This window comes from Coffea arabica, chromosome 3c, assembly GCF_036785885.1.
Source record: "Coffea arabica cultivar ET-39 chromosome 3c, Coffea Arabica ET-39 HiFi, whole genome shotgun sequence".
Taxonomy (NCBI): Eukaryota; Viridiplantae; Streptophyta; class Magnoliopsida; order Gentianales; family Rubiaceae; genus Coffea; species Coffea arabica.
Genome location: NC_092314.1, coordinates 5234064 through 5259240, shown reverse-complemented (window position 1 = coordinate 5259240; position 25177 = coordinate 5234064). Strand labels below are relative to the sequence as shown.

General features: G+C 38.4%; 3 protein-coding genes across 5 annotated transcripts; 1 reads left to right on the top strand and 2 right to left on the bottom strand.

Moving 5' to 3' along the window:
• Positions 1–3410: 3410 nt before the first annotated feature.
• LOC113735018 (uncharacterized) lies at positions 3411–6376 on the bottom strand. Its single transcript, XM_027261894.2, has 3 exons — positions 6051–6376; positions 5749–5939; positions 3411–5051 (listed from the first exon to the last, which is right to left on the bottom strand). Exons 2-3 carry the CDS (start codon positions 5761–5763, stop codon positions 3783–3785), a joined length of 1284 nt encoding a protein of 427 aa, XP_027117695.1. The 5' UTR covers positions 5764–5939; positions 6051–6376; the 3' UTR covers positions 3411–3782.
• Positions 6377–9211: 2835 nt separating this feature from the next.
• On the top strand, positions 9212–14673 carry LOC113734339 (probable disease resistance RPP8-like protein 2). Of its 3 annotated transcripts, XM_072082027.1 has the most exons (5): positions 9300–11361; positions 11820–13117; positions 13226–13695; positions 13821–13897; positions 14311–14673. In XM_072082027.1, the coding sequence occupies exons 1-4, from the start codon at positions 9990–9992 to the stop codon at positions 13894–13896; spliced, it is 3216 nt and encodes a 1071-aa protein (XP_071938128.1). In that variant the 5' UTR covers positions 9300–9989; the 3' UTR covers position 13897; positions 14311–14673. The 3 variants fall into 3 exon arrangements, with proteins under 3 accessions (XP_071938126.1, XP_071938127.1, XP_071938128.1); XM_072082025.1 differs by having other exon boundaries at positions 9212–11361; positions 11820–13695; XM_072082026.1 differs by lacking the exon at positions 14311–14673 and adding an exon at positions 13982–14233 and having other exon boundaries at positions 9212–11361; positions 11820–13695.
• A 1126-nt stretch (positions 14674–15799) lies between these two features.
• Positions 15800–20641, bottom strand: LOC113734335 (uncharacterized). The gene is made up of 3 exons (XM_027260842.2): positions 20500–20641; positions 20170–20345; positions 15800–17082 (listed from the first exon to the last, which is right to left on the bottom strand). The coding sequence occupies exon 3, from the start codon at positions 17054–17056 to the stop codon at positions 15824–15826; it is 1233 nt and encodes a 410-aa protein (XP_027116643.1). The 5' UTR covers positions 17057–17082; positions 20170–20345; positions 20500–20641; the 3' UTR covers positions 15800–15823.
• Between the last annotated feature and the right edge of the window lie 4536 nt (positions 20642–25177).

Here is a 25177-nt window from a genome sequence, read left to right as displayed (position 1 = left end):
AAAGTAGTGCAACATGAACCTAGAGGAGGCAATTGTTCATCGGAAGTTGGACTTGCTGAAATTGGAGGAGTTTGTGGTTTAAGAGCTAACCGGAGTGATGTTTCTTGAATTTTGATCGCTGATACTTGATATATATATTTTTGTGGTATCTTGGCAATTTGGTAAATGGAGCAATAACCATTATCTAATATTGATGTTTATTTGTTGTTCTCATATTTGAAGACAAACATGGTTTAGGTGTGAAGGGAATTGATTGGTTACAATTTTATCATTTATCTTATTATTAATTTTCTCTATTACCTGATCCGATGTGGATTAATTGTTAGATTCTATTCACTTTTGAAAATTTGCACTTATTACAGGGAGTAAAACAAAAATACTATAACAAGTGCCCATTTTAGCAGTCCTTAGCAAAGAGTTCAAGTAGCAGGCATCCAGGGGCATTTTTGAAAGATCAAGAGGTGACCTCTTTTTCATAATTTCGAAAGACAGCATTGAGAAGGGGAGGGTGGAGTATTCTTCTTCCCCTAGCTGGCGGACGCCGCACAGGCGCAGTAGGAACTAGATATTATATAGCTTTCCTTTGACTTTTCTTCTTCATATGTTAGTGGGACTCTTAATAGCTTTACCCGTCGGATGTCAGGAGCAATTGAAGAATTAGAACCATTCACTGTAGCTTTTCTCTTTTGACTTTAGCTTTTCATCTTTTTGTGGTTTTTCTTCCCTCGCATTCCATGGACGATTAGAAGCATTGAATTCTGCTCTGTAGCTTCGTTTTCCTTCGCTGCGCAAACGAATTGTATTTTCCCAATTTCTGTGACAATGGGCGCAACGGTTGCTACAATTTTGCGTGGGTTTTTCGTATTCGGGATGAACTAAATCTCCTTTTCTAGTCAAGAAACAACGGAAGTTTTGGTACATCTAAAAATTATGAGATCGATTTAATTTTATCATTTTCTTTTATTTATTAATATTTGCATATTCCCTTATTGCAATGCTTATGATTATTTAATTAATTGATTGTTTTGGATCCAAATAATGAGTTGATTTAATAATCTATTATCAATTAGAGCATTAAATACGTAATTGTTTAATTGCCCTAATATAGTGATGACTGGCATGATTAGGTTTGTGTCAGGGAAATACGCATGCTAATCTAAAATAACCCTGGTAGTGCGTTATTTGATTAGAATAAAATTCCTCTAATACGTAAGGCAATCGGAAAATTAAATCTTACAGGCATACCTAGGATTATTTCTCAATTAGAACAGTGATTAACGGGCGCACCTTAATCATTGGCACGGTAAGGAGGGGTTGACTGTCATCGATTGTTTAGCAGTTATAACCTATTTATTAGTAATTAATTGGAATTGCCTTTGCATCGATAATCAATTGGGTGAATCATTGTTGAAGTTATTTTTTGGCTAGACTTTTAATTATTATTACTCTGATTTTAGTGAATTGTCATTTAATTTTTAGTTGGCTATTTTATTTTTGGTTGAGTTGCTTTAATTGGCATCCTTTATACAAAGACACCCCCTTGTTAGTTTGAATTTTAAAAGAAACAGTTACTCCTAATCCCTGTGGATTCGACCCTACTCACTACTATATACAGAAAATTATATTTTCTTCGAGTAGGTTTATTTTTATTATTGCACATGCCCGACAACCTGTCACTTGCTCTGCCAGGGACCATTTTTCTGTATAGTAGTCTATTCACTTGTGCATATCCTGTTCTAGCCTGTTTTATATTTCTCAGTAATTTTTGCTTTGTTTAGGTTGTAAACCTCTCTTGCCAGTTCTACATTGCAAATCAATAAAAGGAACGGAATTTACAAAAATAAATAAATAAATAAAGTGTTTAAAGAAATCTAGGTATGACTAACGTTATGGCATGCAAATCATAGTATCTTAGTTGGGTGGTTGTATGCTAAAGGTTTATGTGCTTTCAGTCATTTGCATGAGATCCACACGAGTTGTCGAGGCATGTACTGTTTTCGTGGTTCTCCTTTTATAGAAGATCTTGACAAACTGTGATATGAAGAAGACCATATATGTCCTTTTATATAATTATATCCAAAATTCATCAAGCTATTCAAAGTTGAAAGTACTAATCAGGAATTACATGATTGGTTATTTCATCAATCACCTGTTCAAACTTGCAATATAATTAAACGTTGAGATCTAGTAAGTGAAGTAGTTTATCAGTATCAAATTTATCCCTAGATGAGCGTTAGAGATAAATCAACGAATATTTTGAAACTCCTAAACTAAGTATACACTGTATATCATTGAATTCTGCTACTAACTTTGTTCTTGCCGCTGCTCCTATGCACTTTTTTTTTCCTTGAACAGCAAAGAAATTAAAACCCCTAATGATGGAGGATTTGGCTACATTTCCTACTCTTAATGGCCAGATTGTGAGCGTCTATGGCTCGCCCACAATCTACCTGTACAACATAGACTTTAGCGAAAAAGAAGCAAAAGAAATTATGTCCAGGAGTACAGGTTTGACATATGGGCCAGCTCCTTCTAAGTTGCTCAACTGCGAGATTTAAGACTAAACACTCGTCTTTAAGGGAATACTCATAGTCCCCAGTTTTTGAACCCACCTTAGAGCCTCCAAGCATGCTGGTGCCTAAGTCTGTGTGGCTTATAGAGCCTGTATGCATTTGCTCCTATGTGTACTTCATTAGTTGATTCCCCCCAATGTTTAGCTGTACTGCTGTATTTGGAGTTGAGGCTACTAAACTCGACCGTATCTAAACTACAATATGCTGCTGCCAATGGAAAAAAAGTAAACAGAGTTCTTGATATGTTTCGACATTTCTATAGGTGAAATACATGCTTAGTTGTGGTCTGTTGTGCTATGTATCACAGGTTAGTTGTGGTCTGTGTTCATACCCAAATAACGGAAGTTGGGTATCGTAGGTCCCCGTCATTTGGCCCAAATTACAGGTTATGTGCCATTCTACCTGCTTTACTTCCAAGCGAGTAGTCATATTTCTCAATCCCAATCAAAGATTCAACCTAGAGCCACCAGGCTAGTATCTGCCATATAGCAGATTTGGAAACGTGGTGTTAAAATAATTGAAAACTACTAGTATTTAATTGTGTTTTGCAGCTTAATCGCTAAATTTAGCACTTTTTTTTGGTTCGTTTCATGTGTTTATTCCTATGTTAGTTGACTGCCTAGAATATGATCGAGGTGGGCAATGTAGGTTAATATTTCTCGTATCTAAATAGAAGTTAGCTGGGAATAGGTCTGGAGTTTGATTTGAGCGCCCTCCTGTAATACGCCTTTGGATTGATACAAATGCAGGAGAAGCTACCGCTGATTTAGACTTCAATGGATATTTTTTTGGTGTGCAGGGAATGGGGTTAATTTAGGGAGATTTGATTCACTGTAATGATGCAGCAAGGATCATAATTAACTGTAACATAGTTGTATTACAAAAACTCATAAAGCAAAGTTCAATCTGCTCTCACTTTATGATGCCATAAGATCATTGAGCAAATATGGTCCTATTCGCAGTACCAACAATGACCAAAAAAAAAAAATTCACTTCACAATATTAAGTACTTGAGAAAAATCAAACTCAGTTCTGCTCTCCCTTTATGATGATGCCACAAGGTCATCGAGCACAAGTCCACTCTCCCTTTATAGTTTATGGTGCCATAATATCATCAAGCAACAAGTCTGCTTTTCCTTCCTGTTTGTGGTAGCCAAGAAGGCCATAGGCTGCCATAAGATGCCATAAGATCATCGAGCGAGCGTATTCCTATTTGTTGCAGCCAAGAAGGCTACTGCTTGCAGGAAAGCAAAAAATCAAAGTGAGAATTGCAGCAATGAGGGCAATCAGCTTTAGTAAGAACTTTATGCACATCTGCCAGTCCGGTGGAGGATGTTTTCTGATCTCTCTTCTTACATGGCGTACATGTTCGGATGGTTCCATGCCGTCATAGGAGCTCAGAAGTCGTCGCAAGCCCTCTAGTTGTCCTTGAATGACTCCCTGTGAGGTAAGGAGTTCAACATCTTTTGGTGTGCGCAGTAGCTCACTGAAAACTTTGAAGTAGGGGGATACATCTGGTACAATGCCTCTGGACGCTTGAACTATCTCGTACTTGTAAAGACACTTGACAATCAGCTCTGTGTATCTGTCAACCTTGAAAACAGGCAAGTATAGAACATGATTAAAGGCAGAGTATGTGTAGTGTATACCTCTAATTCCCAATTCTCCCTCTAATTTTTCAAATTTTACGCCTAAATTAAACAGGTCTGTTGCAGAAGGTATCCCCTCTATTGCATCACTTGCATCAGTGTCCATTATGGGTACAGTGACATGTAAGCCACTTTTTCTCCCAAGAAAGGTCGACTGGAGGCAATGGATCAAATCAATTGATTTCGGCTGATGCTCGGCTATGAGCAAATTATACAAGGCCCTTTTAACGAAGTCCAGTGGCTGATTCCATTGCTTTTCTGTCTTTAATTCTTGAAAGAATCTTAGTTTCATGATTTCCTCCAGTACTATGAGCGGAATTTGGTTCCCCACGAAGAACATGGAACGGATCCACAGGTCTATTTCTTCTCTGACACATCCTATGCCAAAAACCAAATGCTTCTCAGGGAATCCTACTTCTGTGCCGGTTGATCCCACTCCAAGAATGGAGAACGCCAGCAGGAGGAAAAAACACCCATCCATTGCCATCATTTCCAGGAATTTAACTCTTTGTAAGTCGTTTAATGTATCATCAGCATAAGTACTTCTTGCTTCTTCTTCAATATCTTCTAGTGTAGTCAGAAGTCTTGGTAGAGTACATCCTGACTTCTCCAGTACAAAGTCCAAAGCATCCTTCTTAGCATTGCATCTGAAGTCCAACTCCTTAACCCTGTAATGGGGGCCAAATACCCAAAGATTCCCAAACGCGCTGCTATGATATTCCGGCCAATATTTGCATATTTGCCGTGCAAATGTCTGGTTTTGCGTAAGCATTTGGATGGTTATCACCAATAAGAATCTCAATACTAGAACATACTTTCCAAGTTCCGCCTGCAATTAACATTCAACAAAGCACGCATCAATTGGTCCATTCATTGATTTGTACCAAAAATACTTTGAAAATCCAAAAACTGCTCAATGCATGATCCCAAAATGGGGTGCAAGGTCTACAGTGAAAGACCAATGAAGTAAAGTTCAACAGTCTTGTACTTCACTTGTAATCACACAGGTGATACACCTAAGAAGAAAACAGTATCCACAATGGAATACAAATAAGGCCAATATAAACTTGTAATTTTCGTAATGCCAAACCAAAAAAAAAAAAAAGGCGTGCGCGCACACGGACACACAAACTGTGAAGAAGCTGAAATTTCTTGGTCGTTCCAGTTAGCATTCTACCTATGTTTCAAAGACATCATCAGGAAGGGAATTTTTGGAATTGTATAGCCAAAAGAAAACAAGGGAACTTTGATCTATTCATGTTTGATTTTTATACTATAACATCACAACAATGAGGCATGCTACATCTACCTGTGTTACAAGCCATGTGGTACTTTTGAGAGTTCAGAAGAAAACCCATGAATAAAGAATAAAATTCAATTCACGGCGTTGTCTAATCAGAAATTTTTTTTTTTCTAAATGGGGAGAGATGAGGATCAACAGTTATCAAAGGAAAGGATCACCTGACATGAATACAAACATGGCTAAATCAATTTTTCGATAACGTTCTTTACTACTAAGCTAATACCTCAGGCTCAGGCATCCGCAAACCACAAGTAGATTATGCACAATTGCATCTACAGAAATCCACATTCCCGATCACCCAAGATATCTCCTTGTTATCGTCCGATTATAGCCAGGTGAACCGGTCATGCTCAGTGTCTGCAAATCATCAACACTAAAAAACTTCTTCACGAAAGTCATACCCTACCAGAAGACCTGAAAGTGAAACATCAGAAGGGAAAAAGTCAACAAGGGAGCGCATCCTTTAGGATATAGGCAAAGTAAAGAAAATCAATTTCCCAGGAAAGATGCTATGTGAAGATCTACATCTGAAGCTGAGTAAAGACGTTGACTTGCTGTTTTGGCTGCTCAGAAAGTCTCAGACCGTAAGTACTGGCACTGCCCAAAGTCAGTAACAAGCTGGGACCGAGGGTCAAGTTACAAATTTTGCGAATGAACGACCAAAAGAACTTCTCTTCCACCCGAGAAATGAAAAAACGTTGTTTGACCGCTATCCCTTAATCGAGTCCATGATCTTCCTCACCCAGAAACCTCGGAAAAGTCTAAAAGGCAGGCTTTGAGATGGTAAGAGTCGCATGTGCTGCGAGACTCGGCTTTGAGAGGGACATAAATTAGCATGGAAAATGAAATGGCCCCTGTTTTGAACAGCACAACAGGATTCATATTTTCCTGCACGTGGACATTTGTGCAAATGTATGTTTCCACAAGTAGTAAAAATGTACGATATTTATATACGAAATTACGTTTTGTCATATTTGGGGAGGATTTCAAGTATAAGATGACAGATTAACTCATTTGATCTTTTTATTTATTTATTTTTTTTGTTCACTTTGAGTTTAATCTAATGAAATGTGGAACTTATCATGTCCAAAACGAAAATGGAAGGTCAGAGATATAGTTATCAAAATAAAGAATTTTAGATGTAGAAATTATTTTCAAAAAATAAATGTCAAAAGAAATTTGGCAATATAAGTTCTTACGAGTATGCTACAAGCTTAAATAAAATATGGAGTAAATATAAGGGTAATTTACTATGGTAATAAAAAACTGTGCTAAACTGATGGTAATTGTACTTTTCAATTCAAGTTCATAAGCAATAAAAGTTGTTGAATTTCAACATATTATTTCTTTGATGAATTGCTTGTGATGTGAATAATTGTTGATACGAGGTATATTAGGCTAGTGACAATAAAAAATTGGGTAAAAAACAAAAAAAAACCCCTGTGATAAACTTAATACACAGAAAAGCCCTCCATGGTTTCAAAATATACAATACGACCCATCATACTTTGAACTAAATTGTAAAGGTGATGGAATCCGTTAAACTTAACGGAAATGGTCAAAATAACCAAAATACCCTGATATAATTAAACAAAAGACAGCTCAAAAAAATCATTTTTTTTATTTTCTAAGTAGAGAGAATTGAGAGTTAAGGGGTAGAATAGGTATATTTGATAAAAATTAGGTATAAAAAATTTTTTTTAGGTTCCAATAAGTCATTTCCGTTAAATTTAACGGATTCCGTCACCTTTACAATTTAGTTCAAAGTATGAGGTGTCGTGTTGTATATTTTGAAACCATAAGGGGTTTTTCTGTATATTAGGCTTACTACAGGGGGCTTTTTTGTTTTTAACCCTAAAAAATTTTATATCTTTTTGTCAGAAAGTGAACTGTGGAAAGCGAGCATAAACAGAAAAGGGGGAATTTTATTTTTTTTTTCGAAGACGATAACAGTTGTATAACTTAATCTATTCTACACTAAGGGGGAGGGGCGGATCTAAGGAGATCCAGGAATAATTCGGAGGGGACTGAACCATCATCGGATCAAACGAGTACACAACACACTCGCCTAAATTTTTTAAAGCAAACTACTTAAATGTGACATTTTAGTGAGAAGCAAGGATTCACCCCACCAAGTTAGGTGGTGGCCGCTTAGGGGGAATTTTATTACAGTATACATTTTATACTAAACTAGTTTTTTAGCCCTGAGGCCATGCGTCAAGCAGATCAGACTAGTTATTTTGGTGCTGTGACTAGTTTGGTAGTACAGTGTGGTGTGGAGTATGATAGGGTATTGTCTGGGGAGAAATTTAGCTATCTCTTGTTCATGCAAGTGTAGGATGCGTGCGAAGGTAATATGAATTTACTTAATCCTATGATATAATGAGCAATGTCTTTAAGAAAAATATCATTTAAGTCTATTATATAATGTGCACCGAAATTCGCCCAAACCTGTGATGTAATGTAAACTTTTTACACCAAAATTTAGCCCATGAGTGTGAGATTTGCATGTTTATGCTTAAAACTAAGAGTAAATTTTATATACATTAACTAACAGTATATACACTATCATCGTTGGATATATGCAAAAATTAAATTTTAAATTTAAATTTTGTATAATTGTCCTCTATCTAACGCCAACATTGTATACATTGTTAGTGTAAGAAAGATTAATTCTAAAACCAAGAGGATGAATATGATTCAGAAAGAAGTAGCAGAAATATAGAAGTGAAGATATAACATAAAAATTACATAATTGGTATGGACTCTCACTAATGGCAGTATGCTTGAGAAAGCGAGCCAAATCTAAATTACGAAATCACAGTACTGAGTTTGTTTGGACAACAAGAATTTGGAATAAAAATTTCAGATTTTGTTTTGCTTGCATCATACACACAATTTTCAATCACCTTTTTATCTCACATACATCACATCAGAAAAAGTGCTACAGTAACTGGATCAAATAAATCATCCAAATAAATTTTTATCCAAACAAACTCAATTTATTTGGATAAGAGTTTATTTGGATGATTTATTTGAGATATTTACTGTAGCACTTTTTATGATGTGATATATGTGAGATAAAAAGGTGATTAGGAACATAAAAAGGTGATTGGAATTTGTGAGAATAAATTTTACAAACCAAATTATCTTTGTTCAAACAAACTCAGTGGTATTTGTTTGAAATTGAGTCGAGGGGGAATGTTGATTTGGTTAATTTGCTCCGTTGAATTTTTTTTCCCCTCTTTTGTGTACAATAGGAGGTTAATTTGCTTACACGAGTAGAGGGAGACACGGAATATTTTTCTTTGGGCAAGATGGACAGAGTCATCGAAAGTATAAGGGAGCAAAGTACAAATCACTATATATATCCTGAGGAGATTATGCAATGACTTGATAAAATAATACCAGTACTTGCATAGAAATCTAAATTTAAGGACCAATTTCATAAATATACGCGTGCGTGCGCGTGGAGTTGGAAGTCTTCGCTGGAGAGGGGGCAGGGAAATCGGAGGGGATACATATGTGTGCCTGTGTGAGAGAGAGTGAGGACCGGGGTCATTGCTGCAGCTCTAATTTTTTAATTAATTAATGTCGCCGCACGTTTAATTAAATACCAAATTTGTCCTCAAGAGTTAATACGACGACTTAGCATGGGACCCACACATGCTTTAACAATCCCGCTGAGTCATCCCTCAACGTGTTAAATAACTCCCGTCCCGTCCTTGACTTCTTCGACTCCGAAGTCCAAACAAGAGATGGTGGTGAGGAGGATTTTACTATCATGCTATCACCAACAGCCCAAAAGGCGCTTCTTCTGAGTTCTGACTCGCAGCTCTTCTTACGATATCTGGCTCGCGGCTTTAATTCATGTTATTGTAAGTGAATCCATCTTCACGGTAAAACTAAAGATTTCTTCAAAAATCAAAAACCATGCACCCATTACCTCTTATCTATCTGTCTCTGCGAAAACTGGAAAAACAAACTTGATGCTCAGGCCACAGTCCGACAATCAACAACAGTAACAGAGGCCGAAGTTTGCAGGGTGGCGTCTACATTGATGGAACAAGGTAGAAGTGGGAGAGAGGGAAGAAAAATCAGGTTAAATCGATTATTTTTACTACTTTGTTGTTGACATCTACATTGAGCGTTCAAAAAGTGCAGAAAGCTTGTAAAAAGTATTCGAACATCTCTGCAAAGCTATTCCGCCCAAAATCAACGGCGCCGGATTTAAGCTCCAACTGCTTTTTCTTCGTGTCCCTTCTCGCCGGACGGGATACTGGGACAGGGAAGCATAGAGGCTTCAGCCAAATCAAATGTCGCCGGCCTTGGGTCCTACACGTAAATTGATTATATGCCCATTGTCTCTTAAGCGTAAATATGTCATTTGGACAAATTACGCTGTGGCTTCCAAATGACATACCGCAGGTGACATCATCGATGACGTATAGTTAGGTGGGTCCTATGCAAATTAGGTGGGTCCCATACGGTAACTCGCATTTTCCTTCTTGCAGTACACCGCTGTATGTATTCATGCTCGAAGGTTCCATTTCTCGTCTTGCGGCTTTTGCCAGAAGAAAGTTGAAAAGATTTGTGCAATTTACAAGTAGAGATAGCCCAAGCAGAAGGCAGCAGCAGATTGCTGGATCAAGGAGATCGTACCTGTGGATGGCTGGAGCGCTTGCGTGGATGGCGGAAAGTGTGTATCGAGTGGTAGACTTGATGATGAGGGAATCTGAGTTGCTGTCCGGTGTGGTAAGCGGCGAAGGATTGGAGGGCCTGGGGTCAGAGCTGGAGCAGATGGGTCGGTTGCTGAGGAGGTCGCCGGAGCAGCAGTGGCCGTCGCTGTGCAACTGGGATAGAGACGTGGAAGAATTGGTGTACGAAGCGGAGGATCTGGTTGACAAGCTGATCTATGATGGGCTCAAGTTTGGAGAGACAGCGGAATTTGGTGGCTTGGAGAAATGGTGGCTGTTTAAGAAGTTGTGGTTGGAGTGGGTAATGCCCAGAATGACCAAGGAGGAGGAGTTAGTTGATCTGACTCAACGGATCCGCCTCTTCAACGGTCGATTATTAGCGAGAGCCGCTGCTTGTTATCGAGACGGAATGGCCAAAGCTGTTCCTGCCCTCCTCGGTCAACGGGAAGGAGATGATTTAGTTGATGATAATGTTTGCAAGGCGGATCATGCTTGGAAATCACCCTCCCCTCCTGTTGAATTAGACGACCACTTCGATGTTGACGCCATTCGTTCGGAGGACCAAGAAGACGATTTCGTCGTTGTTGGCAGGGAAGACGAGCGGAGGGAGGTGATTTCTAGCTTGCTGGCTGCTGATGACGCCCTGAAAATTATTGGGATATACGGAATGGGTGGAATCGGCAAGACAACTCTCGCCCAAAAGGTATATGGGGACTCCTCCGTCCGCCGCCATTTTGATTGCTTTGCCTGGGCTACGGTGGGGAAGGACTTCCGCACCAGAAGAATTTTGGAAGATTTGCTGCTGCAATATGTCTGCCGAGCCAGGGATGACATGGCCCCATTTTCAGACTTGGACTTGGCTCAGAAGCTTTACGAGTTCCTGCAGTCCAAGAGATTCTTGATTGTTTTGGATGATGTCTGGTCTGCCGATGCTTGGGAGTGCCTCCGCATTGCGCTTCCGTCCCGAGAACCAACCGCCAGCAGAGTGCTGCTTACCACTCGGGACGACGGAGTTGCGGACAAGATTGCTTCTTCATCAGCCGACGACAAAGGATTCGTTCACCGGATGAGGTTTCTTAACCCAGACGAAGGCTGGGAGCTTCTCCGCAAGACGGCTATCAGAGGTCACTCTTCTTCTGGTAAAGGCATCATTCCCCACTCTCTTCCCTCTTCCCATTGGGATATTTATTTGTAGATTTTTAATTTTACTTTGAAGTTCACAAATTGCAAACCAAAGAAAACTTATGTCTCCGGCGTTCAATCACTCGAACCCTCCCCTTTCCTCCTAGTAGGGGCAGCTCCTCTCCACCCGCTTCCTTCTCTCCCAAAAATTGAGCAATAATCAATTTTCCTAGTTCCTTTCCTTGCCAATTCGTACTTCTCCATGGGGTGCCATTCATGTATCCTTTCTCTTCCTCCCCTTTTCTAGTCTTATCATGCATTATTAAGTCTGTTGCGTCTGCATTGCATCATTACTAGCAGGAGTATCTGCTACTTTTTCCTTTCATCTTTTTCATATCTATTATTGGCAGCTCGAGGGGTTTGATCATGCTCAGACGCTTATCTTTCTACCACTTGCTTCTATTTAATTGCTCAGATCCTAAGGTTGATGCGGAACTGCTGGACATTGCGAAGGATATAGTAGAACGCTGCCAAGGCTTGCCACTAGCCATCAGGGTGATGGCAGGGTTGTTGGCATCAAATCCTACACCACACCAGTGGAAGGCAGTTCACCGCAGTATTGTCTCCTACCAAACCATCGATCAAGGTTCTCAAGTCTCAGCAAAAGTAAACAGGACTTTGGCTTTGTCATACCACTTTTTACCAGAGTATTTGAAGCCATGCTTTCTCTACACGGCCGTGTTCCCTGAGGATTTTGAGATGGATGTAGGGAGTTTATGCCGATTGTGGCTGGCTGAAGGCTTTATATCGACAACCCATGGGTCAAGCCAACAGTCAATGGAGGACATAGCAGAGCAGTATCTGAAGGAACTGGTGGCCAGAAATCTGGTGTTGGTGCAGAAAAGAGAATTATCAGCATTTAGGAGTTTGAGAACCTGCCGTGTTCATGACCTGTTGCGAGACTTCTGCTTACTGAAGGCCAAGGAGCAGAACTTCTGTGACTCCATAATCTTCAGACACACAAATGACACCAGTCTAGCTTCTTCTTCGCCCATGTTAACTACCAGAATACATAGGCTTACGTTGTCTTTTGAAGACGGGTGTATGGTTCCCCACAATTGGAATACCATTAAACAGCTTCGGTCCGTCTCAATACAGTCCACGTCTCATGATCATGGACGTATCTTATCGACGCACATGTTATCAGAAGTGAAGGACCTCTCGAGGCTTAGGGGTTTATTTTTCTCTGGTTTTAACTACAAAGTATTGAGGTTTCCCTCAGCTACACTGGAGTTATTTCCTCGTCAGTTCTTGAGTATGAGAGATTTACCTCAAGTATTATCAGATCTTACCAACTTTAAACGGCTTCGAGTTTTATTTTTCAGTGGTTTTAACTTTGATGTCACGAGGATGCCCACTGGCATAGAAAAGCTATTCCGGATGAGATACTTGAGCATTAGAGGCTGTAATATCACGCGTTTGCCTCCAACTATTGGCAGCTTGTTGAACTTGGAAACTCTTGACTTAGGGGAAGGCACTTGGATTAGGATGCTCATACCCAGTGAGCTGCAGAGATTGAGCAGATTGAGGCATCTTTTTTTGCCTCGTAGCTATCAGGTTGTCGAGGGTGGCAAATTGCAATTGGATGGGTTGACAAAGCTGGAAACACTTGTTAACTTTGATTCGAGGCAGTGTAGAGTTAAAGATCTGCTTAAATTAACAAAGCTTCGGAAGCTTGTGGCTACCATGGATGCGAATTTTGAGGACCTGGAGGTGGTAATTAACTGCATGGAAAAAAGCTTAAACTGCTTATGCTTTTCTTCACTCATTGTCAAATCACATGACTCCGATAACCATTTTGTTACTCACAAATTATTGCAGTGTGCCAATCTTCACCTTTTGCAAATAGAAGGTCATATAGGCAAGTTGCCTCTGAGAATTTCTCATAGCCTGACTGAAATTTCCTTGATTGGGTCTTTGCTTGATGATGATCCGATGGAAAAATTGGAAAAGCTTCCTAATTTGTGGGTCCTTGCATTTCACAACAATGCCTTTCTGGGGAAGCACATGACCTGTTCAGGCATGGGTATGCCGCAACTCAAATATTTGTCCATCTCGAACTTGCGAAACTTAGAGAATTTGACGGTTAAAAGAGGGGGCATGCCCAAGCTTTCTACTTTAGCGCTGGAAGAATGCGAGCGCTTAAAGAATCTGCCTGAAGGACTTAATTTCCTCGCGAGTCTCCGGGAATTGACTGTTTCACAGATGCCTCCAGAGTTCATGGACCGGCTCTATGAGAGTCGGGAGGATTTTCATAAATTCCAGCATGTACCTGTCGTTAGAATCTGCTGGTAATTGATTTACCGCACCCTTCAAATGAATTAGCAGCAGAGCAATGGATTTTTGCTCGTATGACTTGATTATGCTGCTGCATACTTTTCTTTGTGCTCTCATGTAACTTGAGGTTTTATTGTAGGCCTTCTCAAAAACAAAAGATTGTTCCCCTAGCATGCAGACATGGGCTTCAGGTGGCAGGACAAGAGCTTCACTGAGGTAACAAAATATGTGGCAAAAGTCAAGCATGCTACTGCCATTAAAACCGGCTGTTGATAATTGATTGTTTGCTCGTATCAGCAGATCAGCTTCTGAGAAATAGCAACTTACGGCATTTTCTTTGGATTTCATGCCCTTTTCCGTGTTAATGGGCCTTCTCAAAAAACTGAAGACATTCCTCTATTAGAAGCTTATTAAGAATAAAGCTTAAAAGTATTGCACAGAACAAACAACATTTCTCGTAACTCTATAGATACGTAAATGAGGTTTCTGACTTTCTGTATGAACATTATGTAATATAAGTCTAGTTAATAGAATCCAAATGGTTTTTCTGCATCGGACTACTTCTCTAGAAGAATGAATTCTGGAAAATCTTCTTTGCTTGTTAAATTCCTTCCTTTTGTTATTTGAAGGTAATGGCCCCCCGGAATCTCTTTCTAGCTGTTCCCTTGTGTGGCTTTTGTGCTGTCTGGAAGCTGAAGATCTGGAGGATTTTGATGACTCGTGTACTTCATATTTTTCTATACTATGAATTAATTACCAGTAGTTGCGTAGTTTGGCTCGGTCCGCGTTGATTGTTTTGAGGTGAAGGCAGCAGAGCATGAATATTATAGTACATCAACAACTATACTTGTAATAGTTGTTGTGTTCTTTAATGGTTCACTGCTAGATATGTATAAATTCCAATTTTGGGATTATTTAAAATGTAGAAAACCATTTGGACCTTGATGGAAAGAATGAAGGAGTGGTAAAATTATACCTTTAATTTGTTACAATGTGATTTTGAGAAAACGTATTTAATTATAGAAAATGTCATAATCACAGAGGATAAACCTGCTTGTCTCATCGTAACTTTTTCTTGAATTCTCAAAACTTCTATAGAGCGTAGAAGCAGGATGTTATCTTCATTGGTGGAATGCCAGGGTTGGTAACTGCCATGACAACTTCTATCATTAGCGAAGAATGTCACAAATGAAAACCTCTACTGTGGCCTTCTGCTGCATCATTAGAAACTAAAAATAAAACATCAAGGAGTGGTGGAATTGCACCCTTAATTCACAGATTTAATAGTGGGATGGGAAAGTGGTGGCTGTTGAGAAACTAACATGAGAAGGGTTGAGTGATAGTAGTCTAGGAGTGGGAATTTTAGTAGATAAGACGTGGATGGATAGATGCATATTGGAAGGATATATTTGGTATAATACATAATGACAATTTTTTGTTTTTATGCCAAACCCCGTTCAGTCTTTATGTATAGAAAGATGTTGCTTATATTTTTAAGGAATATTTTTAATTAAGTTTTTAATTATATCACTGTAAGTCAAATGTGATATAGAACTCATCACCAGTGAATCACTCACAATGAAAAATAGTAAATACAGATATTATGCCAAATTTGAGACAATGAAATTAAGCATATAAAAACATTGAACATGACTATGCAAAATAGATGACGGATGGAGGAGGAATGAATTGAGTGGTACATGGAAAAGGAATGTAAGTAAGAGGTTCCGGATTCGAGATCTCCCACTTACGCTATATACATAAAAAGAACATGAATAAAATCAACTGCAGTAATATGCAACTCAGAGCTTGAAACTGGGTTGGCTCTTAAAGGCCCCCTTTTTTTGTATCCATACACTAATATATTTTCAGCACGAGGGTGAGGACTTCTAGATATATCTGTATTGGAATGGTTCATCCATTGTAAAGCTAAAACTGGAATCCAACTTTTATCAGCAGTCCTGCACTTAACCACATTTCCTAATTCGCTATATAATGCCTCCAGCAGATCCCATTGCAGAAGCATCAATTATAGTGTTTTTTTCCCTTTGAGGGTACATCAAATATAAATCTAGTAATATTTCAGATTGAACAAAGAGAGCTCAAAGTCGGATCTCATTTGTGCCGAAATAAGATCAGTGATTACGAATGTCCCTGTTTGTTGTAGCCAAGAACAGAATAGTCTGTTTGCAAGAATGCAAGTACAAGCAAAAGAATTGCAGAAGTCATGCTAATGAAGCCAATGAGCTTTTTGTGTTTCCACCACAGCCGCAGGGGATATTCTTTGATTTCTCTCCTCACATTGCAAAGATGTTCACACGATACCATGCCATCAAAATTGCTCAGAAATATCGGCAAGCCCTCTGCTCTTCCTTGAATGACTCCTTGGGAGGAAAGTACTTCAACATCTTGTGGTGAGCGAATCAACTCACTTAAAAGCTTAAGGAAGGAGCTTGATTCTGGTTCAATCCCTTGGGCTCCTTGAACAATTTCATACTTGCGAACAGATTCCACCACCAGCTCTGTGTACCTGTCAACCTTGAAAATAGGCAAGTTAAGAACAGCACTGAAGAAACCAAGCTTGAAATGAATTCCTCTACTTCCCAGATCTTTCTCTAGTGCTCGAAATGCAATGCCTCGTTCACACAATTCCTTGGCAGAAGGTATAACCTCAGTTTCATCACAAAAATTATTGCCCATTATAGGGATAACTACACCTGAACCACTTTTTGTTCCAGGCACAAGTCTCTGGAGACAATGTATCAGATCAACTGGTTTTTGATCCAGCTCTGTCACGAGTAACTCATATATGGCTCTTTTTGCCAATTCCAGTGGTTGCTTCCATTCATTTTTTGTTTTTAGTTCCTGAAAGAACCTCAGTTTCATCAACTGCTCGAGCACTATAAACGGCATCTGATTCCCGACAAAGAACATGGAACTAAGCCACATGTCCATGTTTTCTTTCACACATCCTATCCCAAAGATAGGATGATCATCTGAAAACTTAAGTTCGACGCCAGGTGACCCCACTCCAAGAATAAAGAACGCAATCAGGAGAAAAAAACAACCATCCACTGCCATCAATTCTTGAAAATCAACTTGGTCAATATTCTGCAAAGCTTCCTCAGCATAAGTAGCTCTTGCTTTTTCTTCAATGTCTTCTAATGTACTCAAGAGATCTGGCAGAGTGCATTCTGACTTCTCCAGTAGGAAATCCAAAGCTAGCTTCTTTGCATCCCGTCTGAAGTCCAGCTCTTTTGTCCGATAATTGGGGCCAAATACCCAAAGCTGTCCAAATTTGCCACTATGATATTCTGCCCAGTAGATGCGTATCTGTCGCAGAGTGTTATATGTTGGGCCAAATGTATTTTGCATTAGGATAAAAAAGACTCAGCTTCCACCTGGTACCATATTCAAACAAGCATAAACGTCTTGTCCGCCGTATACAGGTATATATCAGGTTTAACCGTATGAGCTAGTTGTTTTGCATTCAAGGTATAACAAAAAATTAATTGATTGTATATCACAGTAAATTGAGTGTAATTGTTGTCTGACTGTGTACATTGAAGGACATTTGGTACTGCAACTGTTGAGACGATATTGGAGATGATAAGGTAATCAAAGGTACAAGATTCAAATAAAGCGAAGACACAAAAGAACATATCTAATGTGGCAATTATGTATCTTCCTCTCCACTGAAAAGGAAAACTCAGTCATGAAAAAATTCTAATGTGAACTTTACAAGATGGGCAAATATGTTGAGTAACTCAGAGTGAACATATTCTGTTTAGCAATCCAGACTCAACCAAATAACCAAAGCTTAATAATGCGCTCTTCTTGAATTTGGTTCAAATTTGGAAAGTAAAAGCCAACAAAGTAACTTGAAAAAAAAAAAAGAAAAAAGAGAAGAAAAGAAACTTGCAGCATGTATGCATACCCCATGAAGTGCACATTCACATTCTATCACTGCAGTCACACAGGCACGAAAAATATTGTAAGTAAATCCAGGCCCATATAACACAGGCATCCTCCATTGCTCCGTAAGAGGTACCTAGACAGACCCATGCATACCGGCACCTCTTTACAGCCTTGGACGCTTGTCCAGAGCAACAAATCAATATAAGCCTGAAGTTATATCTGTATACAAATATCACCGAATGCATTGTCCCGTGGCATATCTATACCTAGTCAGACCAAAATAATAGCAAGTATTATCGGATGCCCCTTAAGAGACCTAAATATTATGAATGTTTAAATGTGATTTGGCGTTCCAATGAGACTAAAATTGTTTTTGTTCTTAACTTGATTATTAATAGGCTATTAATGTGTCTAGCCTTGTCATGACTGTGTTCATGTTAAACGCGTCAAAACCAATATATCACATACTTGACTTTTGTGTTGTGGTTGTAAAATTATAGATGAAACATCCCAAAATAGTAAATCATGAGTCTGTTTAGGAAAATGTCATGTTCTCTCAATCTGAATCAGCATTGCCTATATTAAGTCTTGAATGCATCATTTTCTCATTGACAACAGGAAAAAAGTTTTACTAAAGAAACAAAAAACAAGAAACTTTGGAGAAAAAGAAAAATAAGAATGGGCAAAACCATGTGAAAGGAAAGCAGTACAAACTAGAATATGTTCAAAAAAATTAGTCTACAGCAATGGTAAACTTGTAGAAGAGTTTAAAATTTACATAGAAAAGTTTGATCATAGTGAAGGAACAAAAAAACGCTACAACTGATCTAAGGGTAAGTATTTGTCAATTTGAGAAAGCTAGAATGAAGGCCAGCTAGAATGAAGGCCAGATGCGGAAAGTCAAAAGATCATAGAGGTTGTATGTGTGGATTTATGAGTTTAATTTCGTAATTCTAATTCTTAAACCATAAATTTAGGAAGAAACTACCAATTTAATGCTGTACATTTAGGAGGAAACCAAGTAGTATTTTTTTTAAAAATTTCGATATAAATTCTGGAGAAAATTCAAGAAATAAAAAGGCCAATATAATTTTCATTCAGGTTAAAACCATGTTAACCCGTAATTTTTAATGGTTCAATTGTGTCAACCCACCAGCTTACCTATTACGACAGATTTCATTTGCGTGTCATGTTCATGTCGATATATTGTGATGCAAAATTTTTCGTGCTATGGTTTAGTAAGACTCTTTTTATCATGTTCGTCTTGTATCGTGTTAGGTCAAAAATTGTCACCCCTAATTATTATCCAAGCCAAAAATAAAGGAGTTTGTATCAAGTCAGTTCAACCAAACTTGACTAGGGACTGGTCCATTAGCCAGATCTACTAAGAGAGCTCGTCTAGATAGGCTCAAGAAATTTCTGAGCTACACACAAACTGCTTCCAGATTTTTGGCTTAATTGGTCAACACTCAACAGTTTGGTTTAGATAAATTGAGTAAGGAAACAAAGGCAAAAACGATCTCCGTGCACCCTTTTCTGGACGAAGTAATGTGTTTAGAATGGGTTGTAGGTCATTATTAAACTAACGTATGCAACTCTTTAACAAGGATGCAGTCACTATTCACATTTATCTGTACATGTTGGTTATGTTAGAGTTACTTGGCATTGCTTAGCCTTATATTTTCAAATTTTACATTGTTAGCCAAATGTTGGCCATATATTGTTCCCAGCCCCTTATCCTTGGATAACCCATCCTATGAATTCAAAGTACTCTTTTCTTTTTTCAAAAGAAAAGGAAATTGTATTCATTTACTTTTATTTATTGTCTTCACACTCCAAATTTCTTTCTTTGTAAACGAATTGACTCACAAAATTGGCTAGATACTTAAAATAAATTATCATTAATACCAAAATCAATTAAATACAATAATCAATTCAAAACATGCCAACATATTCATTTGGGAAAAAAGAAACTACTCAAACAATATCACAACAATATATCGTCCAATTACTTTTTCAAATCATCTCGAAATCGAGCAAAGCGAGTACACTTTCTTCCTCTTTTTTTTCTTTTTTTTAATAAGCAAGTATGCTTTCAATATAAAATATGCTTAAATTTATTTGTGGAACCATTACTCAATATATATATATATATATATATATATTCAAGGAACAAGAAAATAACGAAGTAAGGAATTGAGGATAACTCATTTCCCAGTTATGAATCATTATGACAAAGTGAAAGGGAACACTTCGAAATGAGGGACCTCGACTTCAAGGATTGGAGAAGGGGGAGGGGGGAGTCTTTGAATGTTGAATCCAATCAAAAGATGAATCTAGCTACCGGTGTGACCCGATCTAAAAGAAAGTAGATTATGAGAACCCATAAGCCATTTTACCGCCAAAGACTGTAGGACCAAGAAATCAAGAGTGGGTAACTCGTTGACTAAACAGACGGTTTCTCAGAGTATAATTCCATTCCATCAATTGCTCTTAAATGAGAAAAGGACCAATCAAAAGTCAAGCAGCAAAGGGACAACTAATACTGGAGCAAGCAGAAACGTAATCACCTGATTGATTCTAATGTCCAAGATTAGTAATCAGCCGATCTTCCTGAGTAGCAGACAAAAGAAGCGAATTGCTGTGGCAAAAGGCACGTGCATTTGGAAAAGAAATTAAACGTCATCCTATCCTCATAGCTACATACAGTAGATGTTATCGCCGGACAAATTCATTCCGGCATAAACTGAAAGATGACAGCAAAAAGGTTCAGATAGTGCAATAATACTCCAAATTGAGCTGCAAACGACTTCGCAGCAAGTTACTCCGAGTTTAAAAACATTGATTACGGGGAAAATAATCACCAGCTCATATAAACTAAGAAGGAAAATATGACTTACTGGAACAGCGGGACCGTCGCCACGGTGGAAAGAAGGGGAGTTGTGGTGGTGGGTACTGTGATTTGCGACGCTTATCTTCTGTCCCGGTGGCCACCGGTAGTAGGAGGAAATAACGAGTAAATAACGAGGATGTTTCGATCAAATTCTTTCTTTTTGACTTCTCTAAGCTTATCATTTATCTTGGAATAATTTGGAATCCTCCCTAACATCTCTCAATATTAAACTGATCTCCCCAGTTTGACAGCTCTTTAACCTTAGGCAACAAATGTAGTTTCTTTCTTCTTTTTTTTTTTTAAGGAAAAAAAGGTGACAAATGGTACCTGGAGGCAGGGACAACGGGGTGTACGACAGGGATTGGGGGAAGGGGATGACGGCTGCCCCCCAAAAGTTTTTCAAATATTAAAATTCTCCCCTATAATTTTAGTCACCAAATAAAATTGTATTACTTTGGCCTCTCTAAATATAATTATTAGTAGTTCTTTTCGTTATTTTGTTTAATAAGTGTTATATACAAAAGAAAAAAATTAGTTTCCTTACAAAAGCATATCATTAGTGTACACTTTACCATGCGATTGATACTACTTTTGAATAATAATTATGAAAACATTAACTTTTCTTTTAACCAAATTTTTTATGACAAATTAACTCTTAGTTTTTTTAATTACTATAATTTTAAAATAGCTACTAAAGTAATACTTTATGTGTTTTATAGGAAATGAAAGACCCAAAAAAATCAATTATGATACAAACTGAAGAAGTTTCAACTACCATTTTGAAAATCTCACATTAATAGTAACTAGAATGGTATAAAGTCTAATCTTCAAGCTTTTCTTTATACTTTGTCTTTATTCTTAAAAATTTCTTATACTTAACTATTGAACTGTCATTTTACATTTAGTATCACTCTTCCTCCTCCAAAACTAAAATCTGGGTTCCATCATTGTGCACTTGCAATAATAACAAAGAGTTTAACGACATCAGCTTAAAAAAAAATCATATGAATTCTCTAATATAGCCCTAATATCTTTTTTAACCACAAACTAAATCCTTTGCTTTGTAGACCTCTAAATAATCTCCAACTCTCCAAACCCCTAAAATAGTTATAGCTACCCAAAGTAGCATTCAGCCAAACTCTATAACCATCTAAACTACCCCACCACTTCCTTTCCTTTTCATCCATTGACCCATTGCAATCTTTGCATACTTTTGTCCCGCTTTAGTCCACATTCAATTTGTCTTTTTCTTGAGACAAAAGTGTATTTGGGGTACTAAGAGAATTGGTGTGAAGTGTTATATTACCATTTAGTTATATAGTCTAATTAGTGCTTTTTGCATGTTTTTCCCAACTTTTTACTTTAAGGTCATTACAAGAATCAAGAGTAAATTGTGCGAAATGTCACTAAATTATTGCGAAGTACCGGTTTTGATCACTAAACTTTTTTATTAGCAAAAAATGTCACTAAACTAGTAAATCTGTACCATTTTGGTCACTTCGTCTATTTATGCCGTTAGAAGAGATGAAAAGTAACTTTTGAGGGACAATTTCATCTACACAGCTTTTTCCTTGAAGCTCTCCGACATAAATTATTCTCAAATGTGTTAGACAACTCCCAAAGGCATTTATTTCTCCAGTCTGGTTGGGAACTCCGACCTATTGAATTGTACTCTTATTTCTCCAATCTTGTTAATCCTTTTTAGTTTCTTCTTGAAATTCGGATCAATCCCCCAAAAAAGAGTGCAAGTTTTGAGATGGAACCTCCCCAAGTCTCCAACTACCATTCACAAGAAATTGTGCAGGACAAAACTCATTTCCCCAATGTCTTTCCCCTTTCTTCTATTTTTAGGGTTTCTCTCCCATACCCCCTCCTTTCTTTTTCTCCTTCTGGTGTTTTGTACCGGTAGTAACCCCCACCACTATCACACAAAATCATTTCAATTTTTCCAAAGCTCCTCCCTCTTTCCCATTTTATGTTTTCAACCCTCACATTTATTTACTCATCCTTCTCCTTCTTAATCCACCAAAATCAAAAATAAATTAACAATCCAATTACTTCTCAAGCTGACACTCTGCGCCGGTACTCCTCAAATTAATTACTCGTGGATGCTACTTGTACACACTTATATCTGCCCAAGTTCCTTAATGATGCTCATGGGCTTCTGGCTTTTGCGCTTCGGTTGGGTGAACAGTACTCTTTGAGATCGGAGTCTTCACCAAATCGATAGCTTTTCTTAATCCAAAAAACAAAAAAACAAAAAAAAAAAACAAGAAGAAAAATGAGAGATCTTTCCTCGCACTAGAAAACTTCCAAGATTGAACTTTTTTTCTTTTTGCGTTCTTTTAATGGGTTTTGTTTGATGCAGTTGTTCTTGCTTCTATGACTGCTCGGATAGCTATCTCGAGTACTTTTGCTGCTACGACTTCTGCTACGACCTCTAAGAAAACTTGTCTAAGTGGTATAATAATCTCTTCAAATGAGGAAGTAATCGGTTCTTCGCTCTTCAGATCTCTTTAACTTTTTATCTCTCTTTTGTTTTTTATTTATGGCTGATACAATATGATCATTTGCGTTGTGGATATTGATTGCTCGAATCATGGGTTTTTTTTTTATTAAATGCCTTTGGGAGTTGTCTGACACATTTGAGAGCAATTTATGTCGGAAAGCTTAAAGAAAAAAACTGTGTAGATGAAATCGCCCTTGAAAAGTTATTTTCCATCTCTCCTAACGGCATAAATAGATGGAGTGACTAAAATGGTACAGATTTACTAGTTTAGTGACATTTTTGGCTAATAAAAAAGTTTAGTGATCAAAACCGACACTTCACAATAGTTTATTGACATTTCGCGTAATTTGGTCATAAATTAATAGTACTTATTTTGACACTTATGTTTATAAAGGGAGGTAACTGTAATTATTGAAACCTAAGAGGTCTAAGTGGATTTGTTTGGTATAAACCTTAGGTAATATTTGTGAAGTTCTCTACTTCTTTTGCATGAGGTATGTACTTAATTATTTTGGATAAAATACAATAAATCTCCTCTCGGTTCGTTGAAAGACATTCAGGTACCCTATAATTTTGAAATATCTACATAAACCCTTCCTCTCTTTTTTTTGTCGACACAAGGGTGTCCGGGTCAATTCTTACGGGATCGAACTTTTTTGCTTTTTGGACCCCCAAGAAAATCAAGTTGAATTGAGCTCCTTCTTTTGAATCAATAAATCTTAGGTGTAGTCTTTCAATCAATGTGGGAATCCCAGCCTTAAACTTGAAACTGGAGCTTTGTTTGTTGCCCATTCTTTTCAGACTGGGTTGTCAGTTCGCATCCTTAATCCGTCGATCCTGAGTGACGGATTTCCCATTTAGCAAAAAACTTTGCTTAGCGCTCGGGATAAAGCTTTGATTCAGTAGCGGAAGGGCACCCCTTATTCTATTATAATTTCTTTCATTGGGACTCCAGGTTATCTAGTGTCTATCTTGTCCACGATCCGGGTATTCAATCCCACCGCTGAGAAAACGGTTCCAGATGAAACGCACAAAAGAGATAATCAATCAAGATGCGAGCAAGAACCATGGAACTTTGTCTCAGCTTTCTGTAGAGATTGAAAATGTGTATAGTGAACTCTTCCCCGGGGGGCTCTCCTCCCTATCCCGAAAAAGGGCTGCCTGAAAAGCAAAAAAGGCCTACTGATTAGTATTAGTAACTTCACCGCCTCATCTCACGTTTCTGGTTTGAGGGACTGAACCCCTAACGAGCATCGAGAAGCTGTCGCAAGCAATCAATCAAAGTAGATACCCTTCCTTCTTTCTTCCCTGGATTGACTCGTTTTTTTTCTCTCCTAGCAGACGGAAGACGCAACAACAACAATTAGCAATCCGCGTCGTCCCTATATGGTATGGATAAAGCCAGCTCTGCTCCTGTAATCCAATACCTGAGGTAAGTACCTAACTAAGCCAGTATGGCATCTATCCCGACTAATCCCCTGCGGCCCGGGCCAGGCGCTCCAACCCGACCCGAAAGCGATAAGTGCGCGGAGGAACCCAGCGGAGCGGAGACTCGAACTTGGGACCTTAAGGATCACCGGTGAGAGGCGTTACCGCTGGACCATTCACGCGGGGGCTACATAAACCCTTCATGATTCAAATAAAAGTAGAATATAGCTATTTACCTGTTGTGGTACTTGTAGCCAACTTTTATTTATTTTTTCTTTTTTCCCTTTTTTTTTTACTTCTTCTTTTACTGCGACACAGCCACTAATGCTACACCACCGCTGCCACATCCCTCTTTCTTCCCTAATTCTCTATCGGCCTCCACCCTCTCATCTTCTCTTTTCTTTCCCCATATCCCCACATTCCCGTCCGTCCTCATCTTCCTCTTTCCCCTCCCTTTCTCTCTTCCCCGCCTCCTCTCCCTCCTTTCTCGCCCCTTCCTCTCTCTCCCCCTCCTCTTATTATATTCGTTGGTATTAGAACCAGTGATGCCGCATACTGGGTTGAACATTACCCGTTGGTCTTATGGTTTGTGCTTCCTTTTCCTTGAGTTCTTTCCCTTAATTGGATTGGAGCAGAAATTGTGGTAATGGCAGAGGAGCTAGCACTCCCTCTCCTGTTTCCAAATCTACCACCCCAAAAGCCTTTTTTTCAAGAACTCCAACTTTAGTCCATCCCTCTTTCCTACCTT

Excerpts from the sequence above, each read along its gene's own strand:
- LOC113734339 (XM_072082025.1), top strand. The coding sequence starts at position 9,990 with ATGCAAATTAGGTGGGTCCCATACGGTAACTCGCATTTTCCTTCTTGC. Across the intron at positions 11,362-11,819 it reads CAGAGGTCACTCTTCTTCTG|ATCCTAAGGTTGATGCGGAA; the intron begins GTAAAGGCATCA and ends TTAATTGCTCAG. Across the intron at positions 13,696-13,820 it reads CCTGTCGTTAGAATCTGCTG|GCCTTCTCAAAAACAAAAGA; the intron begins GTAATTGATTTA and ends GTTTTATTGTAG.
- LOC113734335 (XM_027260842.2), bottom strand. The coding sequence starts at position 17,056 with ATGCAAAATACATTTGGCCCAACATATAACACTCTGCGACAGATACGC.